This window comes from Pseudochaenichthys georgianus, chromosome 6 (assembly GCF_902827115.2).
Source record: "Pseudochaenichthys georgianus chromosome 6, fPseGeo1.2, whole genome shotgun sequence".
Taxonomy (NCBI): Eukaryota; Metazoa; Chordata; class Actinopteri; order Perciformes; family Channichthyidae; genus Pseudochaenichthys; species Pseudochaenichthys georgianus.
Window position 1 is genome coordinate 16,583,716 of NC_047508.1, and position 22,540 is coordinate 16,606,255.

The window sequence follows — 22,540 nt, forward strand, 5'->3', positions numbered from 1 at the left end:
GTGTGTGTGTGTGTGTGTGTGTGTGTGTGTGTGTGTGTGTGTGTGTGTGTGTGTGTGTGTGTGTGTGTATGTGTGTGTGGCAGGTATACTTATTTTATTTTTTTATCCTGTTATTTATTTTCACAACCTCCAGGTAAGTAGCCTTGTCAGAGTCTTAGAGATGAGCCAAGCCCACACAAGTTCTCATTTTTGCCCACGCTATGTGTGTCACTCTCTATTCCACCTAATCGTTAGCCAGGACTGCCTAAGGTGGCCTTTTGACTTAGTTTGCGTGTGAAGGATATGACGAAAATATTGAAAGATAAAATATGAAGCGTTTACAGGGTGACCAGCCTCTGTGCCAGGCCCTGAAACACTGCCAAAGAATCTTAGTACAAGTAATTAAAGGGAAGATTAGTCACCGCATTACAGCAACCAGCCATTCTAGATGAATTTTCATTTCAAATTATTTCAAATTATCTTCACCATACTATTTTTTTCTTACACCCATTGATTAAAATACCCAGTTCCCTTTCCCATTTTCCTACAGACAGGCTCCCATCTTTTTACTTTTCTTTCCTCCTTTTAGCAAGTCCTAAGCTTGACATATATCTTCCTATTCTGCCCACCTCTGCAGGACTGATGGCTGATTTATTGGGGCGCCAACAGTAACATAGTTATAACACAATAAAGCTCCCTCATTCATCAGAATAAACTCGGGGACACTTCTAGCAGGCAGCTCCAAAACTAAATGAGAGCATAATTCAGGAGGATGCATTTGTCAATACGGACCTCTTACAGCATCAGGGAGTCTGAGAGTATTGATTTTCCCCTCAGTGTATACTCTGTTCTACCTGCCCTGGGACTCGGTTTGTCAGAGGTGTGCCGACTTATTCATGCTGCCAGAGATCCATCTGGTGGTAATCAAACAGCGGACTCTTGAATGAACTCTAGGTGCTGTGGATTGATAAACCAAAAAAGGCAAAGACCGATGGGACACTTGTGGAGAAACGTTAAATAATGGAAGCACTCAGTTGTTGCCTCGGACTCTCATGGTACTTTTTGGTCAAGGGGGTACTAGGCTGAACATTAAGGATGTCAGGATTAGCCTTTCCCAAAAATTACCCTTTTCGATATTATCATCACTAAAGTACACTATTAACTATTAAAATGAAACAAAACATACTTGATTCACTTAACCTAACATTTGTTTGAAAATACATATTTTTATCAATTATTTTAGTGAATAACAAGTGTACTATATAAAAAAAGTTAATAATTTTGTATATATGAAACCGGGCTCTATAATCTTTAAAGTCTGTGTCAAACCCTTGTCAACTCATCACTGGGGTTCCACAGGGGTCCGTCCTGGGTATCCTCCTCTTTTCTCTCTAAACCAATTCACTCCACTCTGTAATTTGGCCTCATGGCTTCTACTACCACAGTCATTCATATTGTACACAACTGATTCTATATGCTGTCTTTTCACCAATCTGTTTGATACGCATACATCTCTGCTTGTCTGGCTAATATGTCTCAGTTTCTGGCTGTTTCTTGAATTTGTATCTTCTTGGTTTTTTGCATTAAATATAAGCTGCTTTGAATAAAAGTGTCAGCTAAATGTAGTGTAATATCAAAGAATATCCCAATAATGACAGTTCCATATGCATGTTTGCCATACACACTGACATGATATTCTGGCATCTGCATCCTAGCTGAGGTCGCCAGCTTCCCTGCTGAGCGTGCATACAGGGTGCAGGGACTTGACATTAGCACTGCCTCCCTGGAGAAGCCCTATTCTCTGCTGCCTGTTAGTGGAGCAGCGGACAGGAGGCTGCTTGGGGCGCACAAAGCCTTCTGTCTGTCTCCTGCCCATTAACACCAGGCTGTGTCAACCATGCCTAATGTTGCACTAGGTTTATGTAAGCCTGGGCCCCGCAGACGTACAAGCGTCAGCCCTCTAATTGGCCATGATTCCTCCTCTCTCTCAGTGAACTCTGCGAGAACAGACAGCCATTAGCCCTCTGTCCATCACGCTCCAGTGGCAGCCTCCAGGTCGCATTTAGATTCAACACACACTCAAGCAAGTCCTCTTGCACCTCAAACCAGTGTCATGAAGAGTCAATGTCACTCAGCTCGTCACGGTGGACTTCTGCTAGTCCTTCTGTTTGAAGACACAACAGGTACAAGTTTCTTATTCTGCTCAGGTGTCATGCCCGTGTCTGAGTTGTGAGTCACATTAAGTCAGAAATTAGTTGACAACTAGTCAATGTTACCGCTGTTTTTTAAAAGTTTTAAAATACTACGAAAGTATTGCTAACCAAGGATTGTAATGAATTGCTGTTAGTAAACATAAAAGTAGGGGAAAATGTTTCACACTTCTTCATCTATTCAAAGCCCTTTAGGCTTGCTTCAAAATCAATAATCTTTTTTTAGGCTGGAAATGGTTGTTGATCTTAAAAAAACGCCGGAAGACCTACATTTCATCGGAATTAAATAGAAATACAGATGGAGCCAGAGAGAACCATCTTTTTGTATTTTCAAAAATGTTGTCGGGAGATACAAATTCAAGTAAAAATAAATTAACAAATAACGGCTGTTTATTTGATGTGTATTACAATACATTTGAATGAATGTGGAACCAGTGTATTATGACTATATGGCTCTGATACATATGGTCCTCAGCATGAAAGAGTTTTTTATGTCTTACAGTATATGGAGCCAGAGAGGTTATCACTTTTCATTTTTATTGTAACAAGGCCCATATGGCAGAGTGATGTTATTATTGGCCCATAGCCCAGTACTTCCACCTCACAAGCCCATCTTTCACATGGAGCTTTATAAGCTTTAGGTCTGATAAAGGTATCGGTCATCGGTGCAGACCTCAAACTAAGAGCATCTAAGCCGAAGGTCAAATAAATCCCAGATATCTTAGCCCCATTTATGTAGAAATATCCTTTCCAGATGGAAAGAAGCATCGCAAATGTGAGATTAAGCACAAACTGAAGTGGTATTTCAGGTTTAACTACAAAGACAGGCTTAATTTGATACACATTAGGTCACAGACCCCCATTTGAAAAGATTTTGCTCCAGGGACCTACATCTGAGAATAATTTGGTATGATTAATAACAGAAATCTGTAGTTGTCAACTACAGTTGAGGAGATAACCGTTGGCCAAGTGAAACCTATTATCAAAATAGTCTCTAATATCTCTCTTACACACATTGGACTCACCTCTACAGTGAATTAAGAAGGGGAAATAAACTATTCCACATTTCTCCCCAAGGTTGAAAACCACTGAAAAACTGAACAAAACAGCCAAATAAGCAAGGAATCCAAATGTGGGATGCGAGGCCAAGGCACACATAACACATGATATCTCTTGGCATTTCCAAGTAAACCATTCCTCCCCTGAGAGCAAATACAGTGTTGTACTGAAGAAAGAAATGAAGTTCTATATTGTTATCCCAAACCGGTGGAGGGTATCCAGCATGTATCCTCAGACATGCCCTGACTAGCAATTCATTCTGCTCCATTAATCGATAAACAGAAAGAGCTCTTAAAACGCTAAAGCTCATCCTGTCAGCCTGCCGGAGAGACCACACAGTTTTATCATCTGCCTGTCACACGAAATCTCTCACGAAGATAAAAGGGAGCCTGACGAAAATGCGGTTACATGTATGTGCTGAGAGCCTGTCATACAGTACGTGCACACAGTGTGAGCAGCTTGTCAGGCCCAGCATGATAACTCTCTGCTGAAAGGAAACACGTCTTACCCCATACACGTGCTTTGCCCCTGCTTTGGCCGCGAACATGGACAGGATCCCAGTCCCGCTTCCAACATCCAGAACGATTTTGTCCTTGAAGGCGTGCTTGTTGTGGTACATGGCGTTCCTGTAGGTGAGCGTCCTCACTTCGTCCTTCAGCATCTCCTGGTTTAGCATACGAGAAATCATTTCAGGAAGATGTGGACACAGCTAACCCCTGAGGAGAGGGACAATTTGTTTTGTGAATTAACAACATTGGCTGGACAACAGGGGGCTGGATTTGCCGGGATATCTGCAGAGGAGCGGTGGAAAATAACACACATAATCAAACTCTATATATTTTCTCAGCCCTATGGTTCTATATTCAAATCCAGGGTTGGTTTTCCAAGAAACCCCATGAGCATTCATTCTTTGTCTGAATGCATGCATGCGTGAGTGTGAGGAAACGACAAAATAAAATGACCCCTGACCTTCTACCCAGAAATATAAAAGATTAATCTCACAGGTCATATAGGAACGTCTATGTTATTATATTATATCTTGTGTCCTTTGATAGCGTTGGTTGACCATAATCCCACCCGTGGTTCTAACTGTCTACGACAAGATTTAAGCTATTATAGGTTGTTTGTGTAGTCTAGAGCATGAGGAGGCTGGGAGTTCACAAAAAGTGTCACACAAGATCATCATTATGGTGCATTTCCAACTAACAATAGAGGAGTCTGAAATAATTAGGTCTAAAAGAGAAAAAGGAGTGAAGAAAAATAAAAACACAGAGACCAACGTCAGCAGGAATCAAAGACCGATTCATGGTTCCTGCGTAGCCATGAGGATCTGCATGATCTAGTTGTTGTCATCTACCCTGGAGTTAGATCAATGCTTTAGTCTGGCCTTTAAAGTTGCTGTGCAGATTTGAGCTTTTTGCCTCATTTTGTTCTATTTTCAAACCGAATTAATAATGTACACTAGAGCTCTTTTTAGTGAAAATGACATCACAAATTACGAGATTCATTTGCAATTTAGGCTCAATTCCTAATGTTTGACATGTTATTCATTACTGAGATCTAAAGGCAAAGGCAGCTGTCTAATAGGTGAATAGAAAAAACACAACACATCAAATAAGAAGTCTGAGGTAAAATGATATTATCTTAGCCACAAATTAGAGAAGGGAAAAAGCAAACATAACCATTTAAATAGATCTTGCAGGGATATTTCTTGGTTCTATTTGTATCCAATGCATCTTCGAACTTCAATATGTTTACACTCAGGTTTAAAATAATGGAGCAATTACTTCACTGTGTTCTCTGAATTACATTTGACATTTACTATAAAAACAATGTCTTCTGCAAGTTGAACAATTTGCAATATGACAGAATTAAGATAATAATATTACGTCACTGTGAGAATGAAAGACTATTCCCTAAGTTTGCCGTTGTACGTATATGTGGAGCTGTCGGTATAACTATAATCTGATGAATAAAAATGCATATTCCATAGGGTCCAGTACAAACTATCTTTAGTAGTCTTAAAGGTGGGGTAGGTAAGTTTGAGAAACCGGCTCGAGATCGCTAGAATTTGAAAATACACAACCGGAGAAAATCTGCCACTTCCTTATAGAGCCCCTCCTCCAACACACACGAACCAATGAGGGCACGAGATAAGTTTGTGCCCCGATGGAAGGCTGACAGGCAGGTAGGCCATCCAATCCGTTTAGCCGGGTCGGCTAAACGGATTGGTTGTACTTTTTACAGTATTACGGCTTCTACAGATGACATTTTGTTATGGATTTTTTGTCAAAGCACTTAAGATATTCATTGCTATCGGGATGTTAAGAGCATTCCATGGAATATAACAAAAACTGTATCTCGAGCCGGTTTCTGAAATTTACATACCCCACCTTAAGTAGTCTTTCTTTTTCTTTTTATCGATTTCTATTGTGGAAACCCAAAGATTTACGTCAGTGGCGGCTGGTGGAAAATATTTTTGGTGGGGCTATGGAAATAGGGACCAAACCATACTAGGGCGGTCCGGGGGGATTCTCCCCCGGAAGACATTTTTGAGAAATGACCCCTTCAATTATCACTTCTGGTGATGTTAGAATTAAATTGAGGCTTAAAAATATGAGATAATCCATAATCTTCACTGAAGATTCTTCAGTGTGGTTAGCTATGAATCTTCCAAAACTGTGCAACAGTACAGTAGGCCCACACAAACTGCAGAACACTGGTGCTTTGGGAACACTCAAATGATTTAATTCCCATTTAAAATCAGGAGACTAAATAACATTGTGTGTGTGTGTGTGTGTGTGTGTGTGTGTGTGTGTGTGTGTGTGTGTGTGTGTGTGTGTGTGTGTGTGTGTGTGTGTGTGTGTGTGTGTGTGTGTGTGTGTGTGTGTGTGTGTGTGTGTGTGTGTGTGTGTGTGTGTGTGTGTGTGTGTGTGTGTGTGTGTGTGTGTGTCATGCTTGCCAACCCTCCCGATTTTGGCGGGAGACTCCCAATTTCATTGCCCTCTCCCAAATCAGATTTACTCACGAAAGTTTCCACTCTGACTTTAATACAGCTACACCATTGTTTGGTTTCCATGGTAGCGCCAACTGAACCATGGTAGCGCCAACTGAACAAGAATCGACAACTCGACCCTCTGTTCACTCTTTTCCTGTAAAACACAGGCCCAGCCCACACATATGCTCCATGGTGCTACAGGCATTGCCCTTACAACTACAATAAGGATGTAAATGTTAATCTACAGCTCCGGCGATCCACTAGCACCGGAGACTCCTGCAGACGCAGCCATCCTCGACAACTACTGTAGCGTCACCTTGGATACGAGTCTAAACAACTCACAGACACACAAGGCCAGGGCGCTGACAGGGCGCCATTTCAGCATCAGATCTGACGACGCTGATTGGCTGAAATTATGTTTCGGCGGCATAGTTTACAGATAGCAACAGTCAGCTTGTTGGCTGCTGCTGCTCTGGCTGAGGGCTCCTTTCTACCGCCCGGACGAGAGAGGGTAATGATACACGCTGCGGCCAAGCCCCCAGGAAGTGCGCCGGATTCAGATGAAAATATTCGTGCTGGCCAAACGGCGGTACTACACTTCCGTTTGGTTGCCAGGCCCGGAAACACTTTTTCCCATTGACTTACATGGGGAAAGAGTGGTCTGTAAATCGTTGGATAATTTTTTTTAAACTAAATAAACTACCCAGTATGAACACTTGTATAGCCCTTATTAAAAACATTCGTTCCTCAAGTTGTAATAATGTGCTAATAACGTTATTCTGAGAGTTATTTCCCTCTGCATTATGAACGCGCATCTAACCCACGGGACCGCACCGCCCGGCACGTTCATGTTACGTGTCCCCACCAAACAGGGAGGGTGGGGGCTGGAGCTATTGGAGCTACAACGAGCCGTTAAAGGCAGAGAGTGAAATTCAGTGAATACACGTAGTTTACAGAGATGCTGTATGAGAAACCAATGTGAGTTCTCATTCATAACACTCCGTTCGATGTCTCACTATGGGATGCGCCTCATCGCGGAGCAAACAGAAGCATCAATCTCATTACGCCAATCCTGATTGGCTGGTGATCTTGACGTCAGCGTCAGGGAATTCACCCCCTATAAGTAGCTTGCGCCACGACGCATGCGTCATTCAAACACCTCTTCTCGCTTCAGAGCACATCTCTACAGTAGCCGGACAAGCTTAACAGTCCACAGACTGAACCCAAATACCCATTTCAGTCGACGGGCGCTCGCCGGCTACTCCTTCTGCTTTGCAGGAAGACGGTAATACTAACGCCAAGCGGCAAGCTAGTCCTCGCCGCTCACTTTTGTCCGCCTCTTAACAGTCTGGACGTTCTACTCCCAGTTTTGACTCAAGCAGTGCTGGGCACCTGGTTGAGTCAGAGCTCTACCTGTTAAAGTTCTGGTTGGTTTGGTGATTTTCGAGATAAGCTCGTCTGGCAATACGGGAGCTACAATTTCCCATAGTGAGACATCGAACGGAGTGTTATGAATGAGAACTATAGGTTACTTACGTAATCCCAGTTCTCAGAGTAACATGAAGTGAGATGTCTCACCAGACGGCCCTCCTTGCTATGGTGAAGCGAGAAGAGGTGCTTATTTTGAATGACGCATGCGTCGTGGCGCAAGCTACTTATAGGGGGTGAATTCCCTGACGCTGACGTCAAGATCACCAGCCAATCAGGATTGGCGTAATGAGACTGATGCTTCTGTTTGCTCCGCGATGAGGGGCATCCCATAGTGAGACATCTCACTTCATGTTACTCTGAGGACTGGGGTTACGTAAGTAACATATAGTTGCGTTTATCTTTACCCGTGTATGCACAATAAGAACAGACCCATATCGTCTTACTGCCACCCCACGGAGCTGTAATAATGGATATATGTGCACTACAATATTTGCTGTAATTCATTATCATACTACATGGGCTGTATGATTACATCTTGTACCGTAAATGTTGTATTAAATAAAGTTAATATTACTTATTATTATAAGTATATATATTATATATATATATATATATATATTTATATACAGTGCAATCATTCTTTCATGCTAAATGAAGCTCTGTTGCTTGGATATCACTAGATCCTGTTACAGCGTAATATAAGTACATAACGATTGATGTGTACATTAGCATAATTACTAGCTAGCCGCTAGCTGCTAACTGCCGCCTCGTTAATATCAAACCATCATAATAACAAATCATTACCATGCTGTCATGAACGTGCGGTGCTGTTACGTGTACGCAAATTGACGTGCTTGATGTGAACGAGCATTTTGGTTAAAGTTGCGCATGCGCTATGAGCGGAGATACGGGTACTTCTCAGGCATGCCGGGTAATCTGTGACGTTTCGCTCTCTCAAAAGTTGGGCCATTTTATCATCATGCGCTAATGAGCAACTCTCATAGGAATGAATGAGGCCCCGCCTCCCACGCTGTATCCAGTTCTTATTATACATCCATGGCTGGGCCAGGCAGGAAACTTATCAGTAACTTTAGACATCGTAAAACAATTTTAAACGAGATTTTATTGTAGATTATATATTTTACTGATACCAACTATATAATATTTACCTTGTTCATTAACAATACAAATAATTTTTTTTTTTTTTTTTTTTTAATGACAATTAAACATGTGGGAAGAGGGGGGGGCGGCGCCCCTAGCGCCCCTATGGGCCGGCCACCACTGAGTTATGTGCACATAGCAATTATTGTAAGTGCAGTTCATTCTGGACTTTAGTTGCTGACACTATTTGATGAAAAAAGTCCGCTCCTTCATGTTACAAACTATAAAATAAACCCTGACAAGAAACAGAAAGAAACAAGACAGAAGTGTGATTCTCACTGCAATATGACATACCTCATGTATACCAAAGTGGGCGTAAGAGTCAAAGTAGTAGTCTCGTGAGGTCATCTCCTCTGGGCTAAGGAACTTGGAAATCTTCCCCCGCCCAGGAGGGGCGGCCAGGCTGGCCACATGCGGTGTCGGCAGAGGAGGCCGTGAGGCATGCTGGATGGAAGGCACCGGCTTGGGCAATGAGGTGGGCTGCGCCGACTGGGACTGAATTATGCGGATCGGCCGTGGCTGCGGCAGTGGCTGCTAGAAACAGAGAGAAAGAGAGGAACAATTGTTCATTGAGGCCAAGAACTCTAGGGTCTTGTTATTCAAATCACTTTACAAGTAAGACACGAAACGAGGATGTAACATCACGGTGCGATTTGCATTCATGCCCTAATCTTTATCCATTTCATATGCTATTTCCTGCTTAGATCAACTGTCAGTCTACTGATACAAGAATCCGTCTTGTGGTTTCACAGAGTCCAGAGAGTTCATTGAGTCTGGAGAATACTTTGATACTGACACGAAGTCTGTGAACAGAAGGCAGGAGGGATGGTAAGAAAGCTCTGCTCTGCACAGACGGTCCACCCATAATGCGCTGATTATCGCCTCTCAGGCCAGCTGGAAAGGTCTAACCACAGGGTGTGTGTGTGTGTGTGTGTGTGTGTGTGTGTGTGGTGTGTGTGTGTGTGTGTGTGTGTGTGTGTGTGTGTGTGTGTGTGTGTGTGTGTGTGTGTGTGTGTGTGTGTGTGTGTGTGTGTGTGTGTGTGTGTGTGTGTGTGTGTGTGTGTGTGTGTGTGTGTGTGTGTGTGTGTGTGTGTGTGTGTGTGTGTGTGTGTGTGTGTGTGTGTGTGTGTGTGTGTGTGTGTGTTAGTTTGGGAGTAAGACATAATGCGAGGGAGGTGGAGAAACAGACTCCCAGTTGCTCTGTTATGTGCCAATAAGCCGATTGTTTTGTTTGTTCTCGTTCCAACTTTCAGCCTTCTAATAATAAATGATAAATTATTGCGCCGTGGATGAAAATAGGTGTATGGGAGGGAGGCTTTAGTTATCACCATATTTAATGTTCATCTCCTGAAAGCAAAAAAGTTGCATATGAAATAGTTATTTCGCTTTCGGAACAAAGTATTTTCCATTACTCCCCTCTCCATCCCTAAAGTAATGATAATTGCACTGCTGCCTTCTCCTTGGCTTTAAAGGATTTGAAGTTATACAAATTATATTACCATTAAGGTGTCTTTACTTTTAAAAAAACTTCTTGCATTTCCCTTATTAAAAAGGAAAATACCAACTTCTCCTAATCCTTAAAGCCATGATGTTGATCTGAAGAGGGTGCACTTCAGTGATGCGCAGCATATTAACCTACTATTTCTGAGGCTAATGTTCTAGAGACGTGGTTATAATTTAAATAATCAAGGAGCTTTAACTGCAACTTCACTTTTTAGTGTCCCTGTTTCATTGTGTTTGTTAGCTTCTTGCAGAGTTGTGTTTAGTTGGTGAATGTTTTCCAAATGCTGCATGTGTTTTCAAGGTAGTGAAGATGTTCATTTGCATGTGTTTTTGCACAGTTGTTTTTATTGCATCGTTTTTGTAACTTCAGCGTTCTTCTCCTAATGGAAATGTTTTGGGCCGTTGTAATGTGCTGGCACCTGTCAGCAACCATATATTATACTTTATCTAGTCATTCACCTTGAAGCTCAGTTCTTTCACGCCTTCCACTGCAACTGAAATATTGGCATCTTCTACAAATAAATTACACTAGCGAAAGCAAAAAAATAAGGATTTGATGAACAGAGTCACTAATTACAAGGCGGGCCACAGAGGCGGCGATTAAAGCTGGCAAGTTTAATACAGAATTGTGGGATACCTTTCAAAGTTGCAAATCAGGGAAATCGTCATTTAGCGCAGAGATTAAAGTTGACAGGGGGTGCAGTGCGGTCAGAATGGAGCAGCTGCAGTGAGTGTAAGTGAGATGCCCCCTGACAGAGGAAGGAGAGAGTGCCATACAAACTTGACTCTGACCCCACGCCCCCAGACAGATAAACACATTTAGGGTTGTATTTCAGACTTGATCCTCGGGCCTTCATGGAGGATAGGATTGTTGTAAGAGAAGGACTGACTTGGCACTTATGTGGGGACACGCAGGCACTTCTGTACATTTGTGTTACACCGCTATTAAAATCTCAGTAGGAGGATAATGCAGTAAAACTCAATGGAATTCAATGGAATTCATATCCGGAAAAAGGTATCAGATACAGGAAAAGCTTTTTCCTGCCATAAGGTTGAGGGAAATCAGTATCATGAGGAAAGAGAATCACTTTGGTCTTCTGCCATTATGGCACTTAGGTGCCTCTGAAAAATCTAACTTTCCAAAAACAACACAGAGAAGCAAAATGAATGCAGTTCCTGCTGCCTTCATCGATAAAATAAGAGTTTTGCGATTGCTTCTACTAGGAATAAACTTGCTTTGGAGTAACTTTTCCTTTTTATGAGCTATGTTGCAACATGAGGCTTCTCAGGGTGAATCTTTAATGCATGACTTATCAGCACTGCTTAGTTGCATTGTGAATACCGATGTGGCACTGCACTCAATCAAATATTGGGCTCATGTTGTCCTGCTTTGAATTAAAAAATAAATAAATACAAAAAACGCAGTAGATTATTATTTAAATCAAAGGTGTATAATGTACATTTGGAAGGTGGGGCAATTGATTGACTTGAACTATTCCCTGCATCAAATGAATCCCTGTTAGATTGGTGAGGTTAGAAATTATCGGATTTGAAATTAACAAATCAATATTTCATAAACAAATGGTTGTTAAAACACATACCACGTCTCTTAACAATTGTAGTAATGTAGACAATGGGCTACAACCTAATTTTTGTCAAAACAAGCCAATACACGCTAAGCATTGGTATCAACCTGCAGCAGGAGGAAAGAGAAGTGCGCAGAGACTGTCTACAAAGTGCAATAATACAAATTAGAACATGTTTTCAAAAACTTCCCTGTCATATATACCAAAATAACTTCCCACATTAATGGCCCCATATGGTTATATTGAAACACTTGTTTGGAAGAAATGTGCCTTTAAAAATGTTGTCTAAAATATGTAATACCAGTGTAGTGCTTCAAAGTTATTTCACAAAGGGGAGGCCCACATCCATTTTTGATCAAAGGACCCATTCAGGGAGCTTTGAATCTTACATCTTGGTAAACTTGTATTCCGTGGACACAACAACATTTATATAGAAGCGTTGCAGTGACGCAGAGCCGCCTTTCATCACAGTTGAGGGACATTTTAATTTTACAATTGGAAGGAACTGTGGCTCAGTGGCCGCGAGAGAGATAGACTCAGCCTACACTTTGTAGACGGTCCCTGCACACTCGTCTCTCCTGGCTGCAGGTTGGGCTTTATGTTGCACAGCTCGGATGACGGTGCAAATTGACTTATTTTGATAACAATTGTTTAGTTTTGTTACTACTTTAAACGGTCGTTAAGAGACATCGTTTGTGATTTTTAGGATGTCTTTGTTTTTGAGTTATCGATTAGTCCAGTTAGAATCCGTCGATTTCTATCTAAATGTACCGAACTATCCCCGTTTGGATCCCTTTAGGAGTGTTACGTGGAACCAATAATGTGGACTCGTAGGCTGCTGAACCAATACGTCTTTAGCTCACCGTACTTTTCTCCACAAACTGCTCCTCACATCGCGCTCTCCTTTTCCTCTGCAAGGTGCTGCAGTGCCTTGGACAGCGCAAGTTGTCTGAAGCAGCAGCACATTCTGTCCCGTTAAACATCACCATGCTCGCAGCATATTCCTTATTAAAACGGGGTGTTTTTACGCAAATAGATGACACAATATAGCCTATAGATGTTGTACGACGCTGAACACTATCTGACTGGGCAAGTTGTTGTAAAATAAGATTTTCCTTGGAACAATTTGATCGATGTAGCCTACTATAATTTAAAGTGAAACCAAATGTGCTCGATGTTGGAAACACTCACTGCACAAAATGAATATTAAATGAATGCAGGGGTGTAACCTATCACATCCCTCAGACTGCAATCTCCCTGTCAGTATCTGCATTTTGTCCGTGGTGCAACTTCTGCTAAATGGCTTAATATAATGCATGACACGTCTAGGGCTCTGAACGAGCACTTCGTGTTTCCTCTGAAAATCAAAGGTGTTTCTCACACTTACCTCAATGCTCTCAGACTCCGCCATTTTTCTCCTGAGGAGCATACAGCGGGACGAGTGCTTAATTCCCATAGGAGCCGGCACAAAAATGTTCACAAGATAAAAGTAAAGAGGATGAGCCGAGAGAGTTCGCCTCAACAAATCTCTTCTTTATTAATTTATAATAACTATCATTCACATACCACACTGCAGTGTTCTTTAGAAATTGTAAGACTCGGAAAAGACACAAAACTAAACGAGGTCCCAAAAGCATTGCAGCCACTGTTGCGATTAAGAGTTGATTCCATCGCACTAAAGTTTGGAGTCCACTGGGGCGCTTTCCTGCAGAGCATACGAGGAAAAGGCATCCTTGGCATCAGCTGGAAAATGATTAGTATGAATGTCCTTTCGCCATGACCCGACCAGCGCTGTCAGGAGTCCCCGAATGCAGCACCAAACGGCAGATTGTCTTGAAAACAGTGTTTTAGCCCCAGTTGGATTGATTTCTCCTCCGCAACATTGATTCCATAAGTAGTACACCGCCCGCTGCTGCCTCACAGAGCGGCTTGCCGCTGAGTGCATGCACAGAAATCTGGCGACTCGTAACACGTGCCCACGAATTTATCAGCTACCACATGATGCCACCCGTAATGGTCAGCCCCCCCTGATTTTCGTTTTGAATGGATCTCCTCTCAGGAATCCAGCTCTTCTGCTCCACTTATCCCGCTCTCCATCCTCTCAAAGTGCTAAACGCTTCCTGCCCAGGAGTTTGGATGACTCCCCTGTTGAAATAGCGAGGATGCTTTCTGTGCTCAGGTTGCACACATACAAAACACACAGAGAGACATGGTGTGAGGAAGGGACCACTCCTGTCTCAGGGTCACAGCTGGCTGCACTTCCTACTGCTTCACATGCTCCAGGGACAACCTGATCTCACCAGAATGCGTGACTCCACCACGACTCCTTAACACCGCATTGCGTGGTGGAGTCACGCATTCTGCTACATGTACGTGTCGGCACCACGCAAACAACCCAATATAAAGTGAATGAGGCTCTTTTGTCGTGGTGCACACACGCATTTCTACAACGTCCCGCAGTGAGCTTTTATTCTATAAAACGTTTTTAAAATCTACTTTATAGCTTGTAGTAATTCACGGGAGGCTTCTTTTATTTTATTTGTATTCATAATAATTAGTTTGTTCTCAAAAAACAGTGCATTGTGTGTAATACAACTGTGATTTTTATTAAATTAGTTAGGAAGGCCAGAGCTTCAGCTGTGTCAAATAGATTGTTCCCTTTAGTTAACGTTATTTAAAAGATGGTCCTCCAACAGTGCAACACAAACAGATACACAGAAAAAATTGTGAAATAGTGCAATACGAGTCTAAGTGATTGGAATCTTTTTAAAATTGTATTTAACCTTTATTTAACAAGATAAAAGCATTGAGATACAATCTCATTTTCAATGCTGACCTGGCCAAGAAGGCAGCAACGTTACACATAACACATAACACACACATATAAAAGAGAACATAACTAAGAAAACAAAAGACAAAAAAGCAGTCACTACATTGTGAATATGATATATTAGATAAATAATTTCTAAGTAGCAGCCAGATGAATATTATGGATGTTGTTTCTAAGTTCAAGTGTTTAATAATCGTATGGCCTGTGGGATGAAGCTGTCCCTGAGTCTGGTGGTTTTAGTCCGGATGCTGCGGTACCGCCTGCCAGACGGCAGCAGACAGAACAGTTTGTGGCTGGGGTGATGGGGGTCTTTTATAATCCTGAGGGCTTTCTTTAAGGTTAACGTAGTGTTTTTACTCCACTACATTTATTTTAGTTACTTTACATATTTGGATTAATGATGTGAAATATAAACAACCCTTAAATCAGACTTTAGTTACACCTGAGTAAAATTCAGTGAAGGTGATCGTCAAGTGCCAACAATCAGGCGAGATATTTGATAGTTGGTGCTTGAGAAGACTAAACATTTATCTGCAGATCCGTATAAAGCATATTCATTACTCGTTATTCTCTAATCGTTCATTAAAGACTGTATATAATTGATATTTTGCACATCCCTTTCAAAATGTCAAGATTTTCTAAGGTTTATTGACATATCATATACACAACTACGGTGTAGTTTGCAATGAATGCAACACTTGGGTCACAGGTTCCTCAACAGTGCATTACAAGACATCTATCAATATGTGTATACCTCCCCCATTAAACTGTCATACTCTGCACATTTCTTATTCTATCTAACATCTTATAAGAGTATAATAAATATGTATAATATTGGTTAAAATAAGTGCTTCAACATAGTTAACATTGCAGGGAAGTTGATTGTCAAGTTCCAAAACAAACCATACAATATATTAGATGTTAAGTACTTTGTCAGGCTTAATCTGTAGATAGATACACCCAAAGCTTTTTTCTTATTTAAAAGAAGACCTTAGCCTAAAGTATTCTTAAATGTTTAAATAAAGCCTTATTAGTTTGTCTGTTTTGCACATCCTCCTTTCAGGCACTAAACTGTTTATTGTAGATATTATTTACAGTATCTTCTTGATATTTTCTATTCTATATTTATATCATTGACCTTCTACTTTCCCACTATTTTGTATGTACTCTTAATATTTAAATGTTTTCATCAAATATAACACATTCAAAAGTGCTTTACAAAAATGAAAGACATTAAGAAAAAGGCATTTTAAACAGTCATTAAAAAGCAACACAATCTTCCTGCATTGCATTACTCTAAACGTGTAATAACGTGCTTTAACCAGTAGGAGGTGCGGGTTAAAAAGCTGTCAAGTTTACAGTGTTAACAAAATAAAATATACTGCTGTTTTTGGTTTAGTTTACGACGGATATATTTAGTTATTGTTTTGATATTTGTAACACAAAAGCGATGGAAAATACCAACAGCAACACAGAAAATATGGTCTTAACATAACCCAGAGGTCTAGTAGTTAATAAAAAACAATAATATCAAAACAGATTATTACTACTAACTTTATTGTGAAATTAAAACAGAACGTTAAAAGAATAGTTTCCGGTCTATTCTGATGCCCGATCTCTGTAGATAAATAAAGAACTACGATAGATGTGTAATATTTAATGCAGCCAACCCATTTATTACAATGCATTCATGTGATGACTTTCAAAGAGTAAAGCAAGCACTGCTGAATAAAGTATGATTTTATCTTTTCCGAAACGTTTTTTTTTAATATGGAATGCAGGTCAACCAATCACAGAGCTTGAGGACTGATCACGGGGTTTGTCAAGCAAAACACATGAGAGGCTTCTCAATACTCAAATTTCCCCTCCTCGACTCCCCTCCTCGACTCCCCTCCTCGATACTTAGACCCGCCCACAGGAGATGCGAGCGGAGGACCGAGGAGGGGAACCGAGGAGAGAGGAGGGGAAGCAGCAGACGTTTAAAGAAATGAGAACTCCTCTCTCCTCTGAGCGGTCATATTAAAGCGACGTCAGTTCATTATTACGTGGCAACAGCTGCATCAGCTGTAGAGTGTTTTGTCATATTTTATAATCTCTGTTAGATCAGCTGAACATTGTTCCCCCACATATTTACTTTGAATTCATTGAGAGTGCGGTATAATGAGGCAATACCAGGCTACAGATGCGGACACACACACACACACAAATATATTTATATAAATATATGCAATTTAAAGTATGAGAGCACTCTCATAATAACGTAACACAATCAGAGACTGGATATATCCCCCCCCCCCCCCCTCTCTCTGGTCGCTGAAATGGGGAATTGAAATTACAGGCCATAAATTGTATTTGCAAGTGTTACAAGTAAGCAGAGGACACCAAACCAACTGAGACCTGTCTGTCCGCCGCATCTGCGCACTGTACAACACACACCTACACACTGTACCACACGCACCTACACACTGTAATCTACCACACACACACCTACACACTGTACTACACACACCTACAGCTCCTAAAGAATAATCAGGCTACAGCCGTTGTGTATTTTATTATGTGAAGCACTAAATGGTTTTAGAAAAATATCGACTCTTTGTTTGTAGATATCTACTAAACTAAAGCAAATAAAGAGAGTAGGCCTGTTATACTGAGTGAACACCGGGAACGGTGGAGGCGTGACCCACGGCCGGATTTATCTCAGCCAATGACAGCTCTGCATGCATCCCCTGGATATTATTTTAGAAACAGAAGCAGTGTGTACAATTTTACACACTGCTCTGCTTTCTGCAGGACCTCACAGCTGTTCTCACTGTAAACATCGTGTTGCGATGAGAGCAGTTTCTAAAATAATATCCAGGGGATGCATGCAGAGCTGTCATTGGCTGAGATAAATCCGGCAGTGCGTCACGCCTCCACCGTTCCCGGAAATGCATCCGCGGAGGAGCCGTGGAGGAACCATCAGTGTATACTCGGTTATAGCTCCTCCAGAGAGCCTCCTCGATGCTCGATCCTCGGTCCTCGGTGTGCATTTAGAGAAATGAGATGTCCTTCAAAATGGCGTGCTGAAATTCATTTCCGGGTCACTACCGGAGGACCGAGGAGTCGAGGAGTCGAGGAGGGGAAATTTGAGTATTGAGAAGCCTCTGAGGAGTCGAGGAGGGGAAATTTGAGTATTGAGAAGCCTCTATGGTGTAATCCCAAATGATAGTTGAGGATTCTGGGTAGTGTAGATTACATTGGTCTCTATCTGCAGCCGGAGAAGAAATGAGTGCTCAGGGACCGTCTGCAAAGTGCAACTCCGTTCTGCCATCCAAAAACTCCGAAAAAATATTCGTTTCTCCGAATCAAAGGGGGAAAATACAAGAGCATTGTACACAATTTAAACCAATCAATGTTGTGTAATTAACAAGGATAATCTGGTGTGTTTGAGTTGATGAGTAGTTCAGATATCACTGTAAAATTAATCGACAGTAAGGAGAATACTTACTTCCGGGTGTAAAATTCTCCGTTATCCAATGGGAATGGACGCTCGTAATACAATAAAGGGGACATGATCATTATCTTTTAAATAACGTTAACTAAAGGGAACAATCTATTTGACACAGCTGAAGCTCTGGCCTTCCTTAAAAACGAACTAATTTAATAAAAATCACAGTTGTATTACACACAATGCACTGTTTTTTGAGAACACAAATTCGTAACTAATGTAATTTTTACATTCAGACGAAACATTTTTTTTATTATGAATACAAATAAAATAAAAGAAGCCTCCCGTGAGTTACTACAAGCTATAAAGTAGATTTGAAAAACGATAGAATAAAAGCTCACTGCGGGCGTTGTAGAAATGCGTGTGTGCACCACGACAAAAGAGCCTCATTCACTTTACATTGGGTTGTTTGCGTGGTGCCGACACGTAAATGTAGCAGAATGCGTGACTCCACCATGGTGGAGTCACGCATTCTGGTGAGATCCGGTTGTCCAGGGATGAACCCAACCACCTCAGCACACATTCACACCTATTTCCTTGATGCCACTTCCCGCAGCTGTTCAAAGCCAATGCCCCTCTCATACTTCTTTTTCTTGACCCTTACTGGTCTTTTGAAATATTACAAGCCTATGATTCTGCCCAAACTGCGGTGCTTTTATAAATAACTGCAAATTGACATTGCTGTCAGATCTGTTTTATAACAAAATGTGTGTGGCTATCTTCTCTCTGAAGCCTTCTGCCTTTGCGCTGAAGTCTATTTTGAGAAGAGGCCATCCCTCTCTGCCACCCACACCACTCACCACTTGTTACATTATTCAACAGAGAGAGTAGGCAGACAGTCTCCTTGCAGGAAGCAGGCACCAGGACAGTAACCTGCCCAGATGCTCTTTTAGTGCCATTACACCCACACTGTAAAATATTACCATGATTTCACAATATTTAGCTGTAATATTTTACAATCAATTACTGTTTTACCACTTTACAGTCTTTACCTGTGATGTTCACAATATAATACTGTAATTTTGAATTTCACAGTGAAATCAATACAGGCACAGTTAATTACTGTGAATGTACAGGATCAATGATTACCAGGATTTCACAACATTTTACTGTATTATTTCACCATCCTTTGTGATAACACAACAAATTAAGTGATTTTCTTGCTTTTACCGCTCTTGCTTGGCTTTAAATACAAATGTATTTCTTTGGTGCAGGTTTTACTTAAATTGAAAGGGGCAGGCGCTGCATGTGCCTTAAAATAAACTATGCAACATATAAATCTATGTAAAATTGAAATTGTTGTCTTGGCTTATTGTTTTCAGGTGCTTCCTGGGCATTAACCCTGAGACAGGCTCGAAAGCCAAAAAGAGGCATGGCAATTTAAACCCCCATGTCAGCACATTCTTCAGAAAATTGTTGACTTTGAGTGATGTCTGTGTAGACATGTGCTCCCCTCCTTGTTTTATTTTCTTACTCCCTGCTGTGCAGGTGCACCAGGTCTTCCCCTGGCTCCGCCTCTGCCCAGGCGTTCCAAATTCCACTCAGCCGTGTATATAAAGAGAAGCTGGAGGAGAAGGATGTCTCGCCTATCCTAACGCCGGGAGACACTCTCCTTAGAATACCTCTTTGCCATTTTGAGCTGGCCATATTTTTGCAGATGTGTTTCTGGAGGACCTGGTAGTCCAGTTTTCGCGGCTTTATTTTGTTTCCCATAGGGTTTATAATTGATTTCTGGTTAGGAGGGGAAGCTCTGGGTCCTACGGCCCGTGGTGTGGCTGGCTCGGGTTCCCTCCTTCTGTTTGTTCCTTTTGGCCAGTCCTCCAGACCTCTTTTTGTTTCCCGTTTTGCTTGTGTGAGCAAACGGCTGATTATCAATAAATGCTCATTACCAATTACCGTTTATTGCATGTATTCTTTCATGTTTCCGGTCTTAGCACGAGCCTCTACTACTAGTAGAGGTTGGGGCCGTAACAACATGTCCAAGACACTGTGAAATGTACTTTGCACTTCAATGGAGTAATACAAAGTTAAAATGGGCATTTTCTTTGTTTTTCTTTGTTGATTGAGATGATTGAATTGTGTAGTTATGGTAAAATCCCAGTTAACTAGTCAAATTTACAATATATTATCATATTATTTACATTTTTATATTTACAGTAAATTACTGGCTAATGTGTTGCATTACTTCTACAGTAAAAGTGTGAAAATACAAGTAATTACTGTAATGCATGTACAGCAAGGTACCATAATACCACAGCTCTGCTGCTATATCACAGTAATCCCATGGGCATGGCAACTGTAAAGTCACAGTATTTAGTTGTACTTTTATTCTAATTTACTGTAAAATATATACAGTAAATTACTGTGAAATATTTACAGTCAATTACTGTGAACTATTTACAGTCAATTACTGTGAAATCCATGGAACTAGTAGCCCGTAATTTACTGTAATTTTACAGCCAAACATTTTACAGTGCATTAATACACCTGTCACATGGATATGTACACTATACAGTCTATTTAGGCCAATCACAATCACAGTTAGACATGTACATTGCATGCAAGCGTTTTTCTACAGCTGTCTCTAGGGCTATTCTTAGAGTCTACCTGAACATGACAACCTTAGCATGCTAACTTGCTCATAATAACAATGTTGATACAGCAGTGGACACAAGCTGTCCGACGGGTGCGGGTGGAAACAAAAAAAAGGCCAGCACCTCATAGAAAGTCTTAGCATGCAGAGCAGCCGACTACAGTGCTTCTCAAAGTGTGGTCCGCGGACCACTGGTGGTCCGTGAGCGCCCCCTAGTGGCCAGTGCAACCTGATCTCACCAGAATGCGTGACTCCACCACGACTCCTTAACACCGCATTGCGTGGTGGTGTCAAGAACTTTACGTGTCGGCACCACGCCGTTGTATTACACACAAAGCACTGTTTTTGAGACCAACAATTCGTAACTAATGCACCATAATACATTCTGACGAAAAATAAAAATTATTATGAATACAAATAAAATAAAAGAAGCCTCCCGTGAATTACTACAAGCTATAAAGTAGATTTTAAAAACGTTTTATAGAATAAAAGCTCACTGCAGGATGTGGTAGAAATGCATGTGTGCACCACGACAAAAGAGCCTCATTCACTTTACATTGGGGTTGTTTGCGTGGTGCCGACACGTAATTGTAACAAAGTTCGTGACTCCACCACGCAATGCGGTGTGAAGGAGTCGTGGTGGAGTCACGCATTCTGGTGAGATCAGGTTGGGCCAGTGAGTATATTGGTAACATTTCACATTTGAAATACACTTATTTATTTAAGTTTTCCACACTCTCGCGGGAATATCTCCGCAATGGAGCGAGCTTAAGTTTCACTTTCAATTGCATTATATAGCCCAGCGCAACACTTTCGTCACACATGTTGCCACTTGTTTGTACCATATCCGATTGTAATCTGTTCTAGAAAAACAATGTGGTTTTTTTAGATTTCAAGAAGCATATAAAACAAACAATGGATGTCTTTTATGAACATTTATCCATGCTGGAAGTAGATTTAGATGTTAGGAGTTAGAGAGACATTATTATCTAATATATGCATCCAATGAAGCATTGCATAAAGTCGGTTGATGATCAGAGGCTGTTGTTGGGGCTTTTTTATTTGTGTTTTGTAGGCAGACCATGCAGGCCAGCCCAATGGTCACCAAGGTTCATGTTTTAATAGCATTTTTACAAAAAAAGCCCACGCAAGCCTAACATGTGAAAATATGGCTTAGACCTCAGAGAGTTAAACTTGGGCCTGCGACCATAGTTTAACTGTATTTTGTTTTGAAAATCCACAGCGGAGGTTTGTGTCATACTACATGCGGTGTATTTTGCATATCAGTAGCCAACGATCTGTGAGTCTGTTGGCTCGGACATAAACTCCGTAATAAATGTAGTCTACATTTCACAATGTAAAACCTGAGAGCATTTTAAATCGTAGTTGAACGAAATGCTAGAATCTGTTGTTGTATTTGTATTGTTGATTTAATGTGTGAACGAGGCGATGTTGAGAAGGTTAGGCTGTCATTATTAGGCTGTAATGTGTTATATACTGTTGGAGTGGTAAGTATGGGGGTTATTCCCTATCTGTATTCAAGAGCGTGGTATTTAAATTTGAGAGCATACTTTATGTATTTATTTCCCTCAAACTCTGTCCTCGCACTCAAATAGTGCTGCTTGCACTTAGATTTGCTCTGCTTGTGCTCAAACTGTACGCTTGCACTCAGATATATTGCTGCTCAGAATTATTCTGTG

At 41.2% G+C, this 22,540-nt stretch overlaps 1 protein-coding gene across 2 annotated transcripts in view; it reads right to left on the reverse strand.

The window, feature by feature from the left end:
* Nucleotides 1-14,234, reverse strand: part of LOC117447645 (protein arginine N-methyltransferase 8-B) — a 30,039-nt gene extending 15,805 nt beyond the window's left edge. The window contains exons 1-3 of one of the 2 annotated variants that reach the window (XM_034084428.2): nucleotides 13,315-14,234; nucleotides 9,133-9,369; nucleotides 3,757-3,912 (exon numbers count right to left, since the gene is read on the reverse strand). In XM_034084428.2, the coding sequence (XP_033940319.1) occupies nucleotides 3,757-3,912; nucleotides 9,133-9,369; nucleotides 13,315-13,383 (462 nt within the window). In that variant the 5' untranslated portion in view covers nucleotides 13,384-14,234. Of the gene's footprint in view, nucleotides 1-3,756; nucleotides 3,913-9,132; nucleotides 9,373-13,314 lie in introns of both variants that reach the window. The other variant, XM_034084427.2, reaches the window with a different exon arrangement.
* Between the last annotated feature and the right edge of the window lie 8,306 nt (nucleotides 14,235-22,540).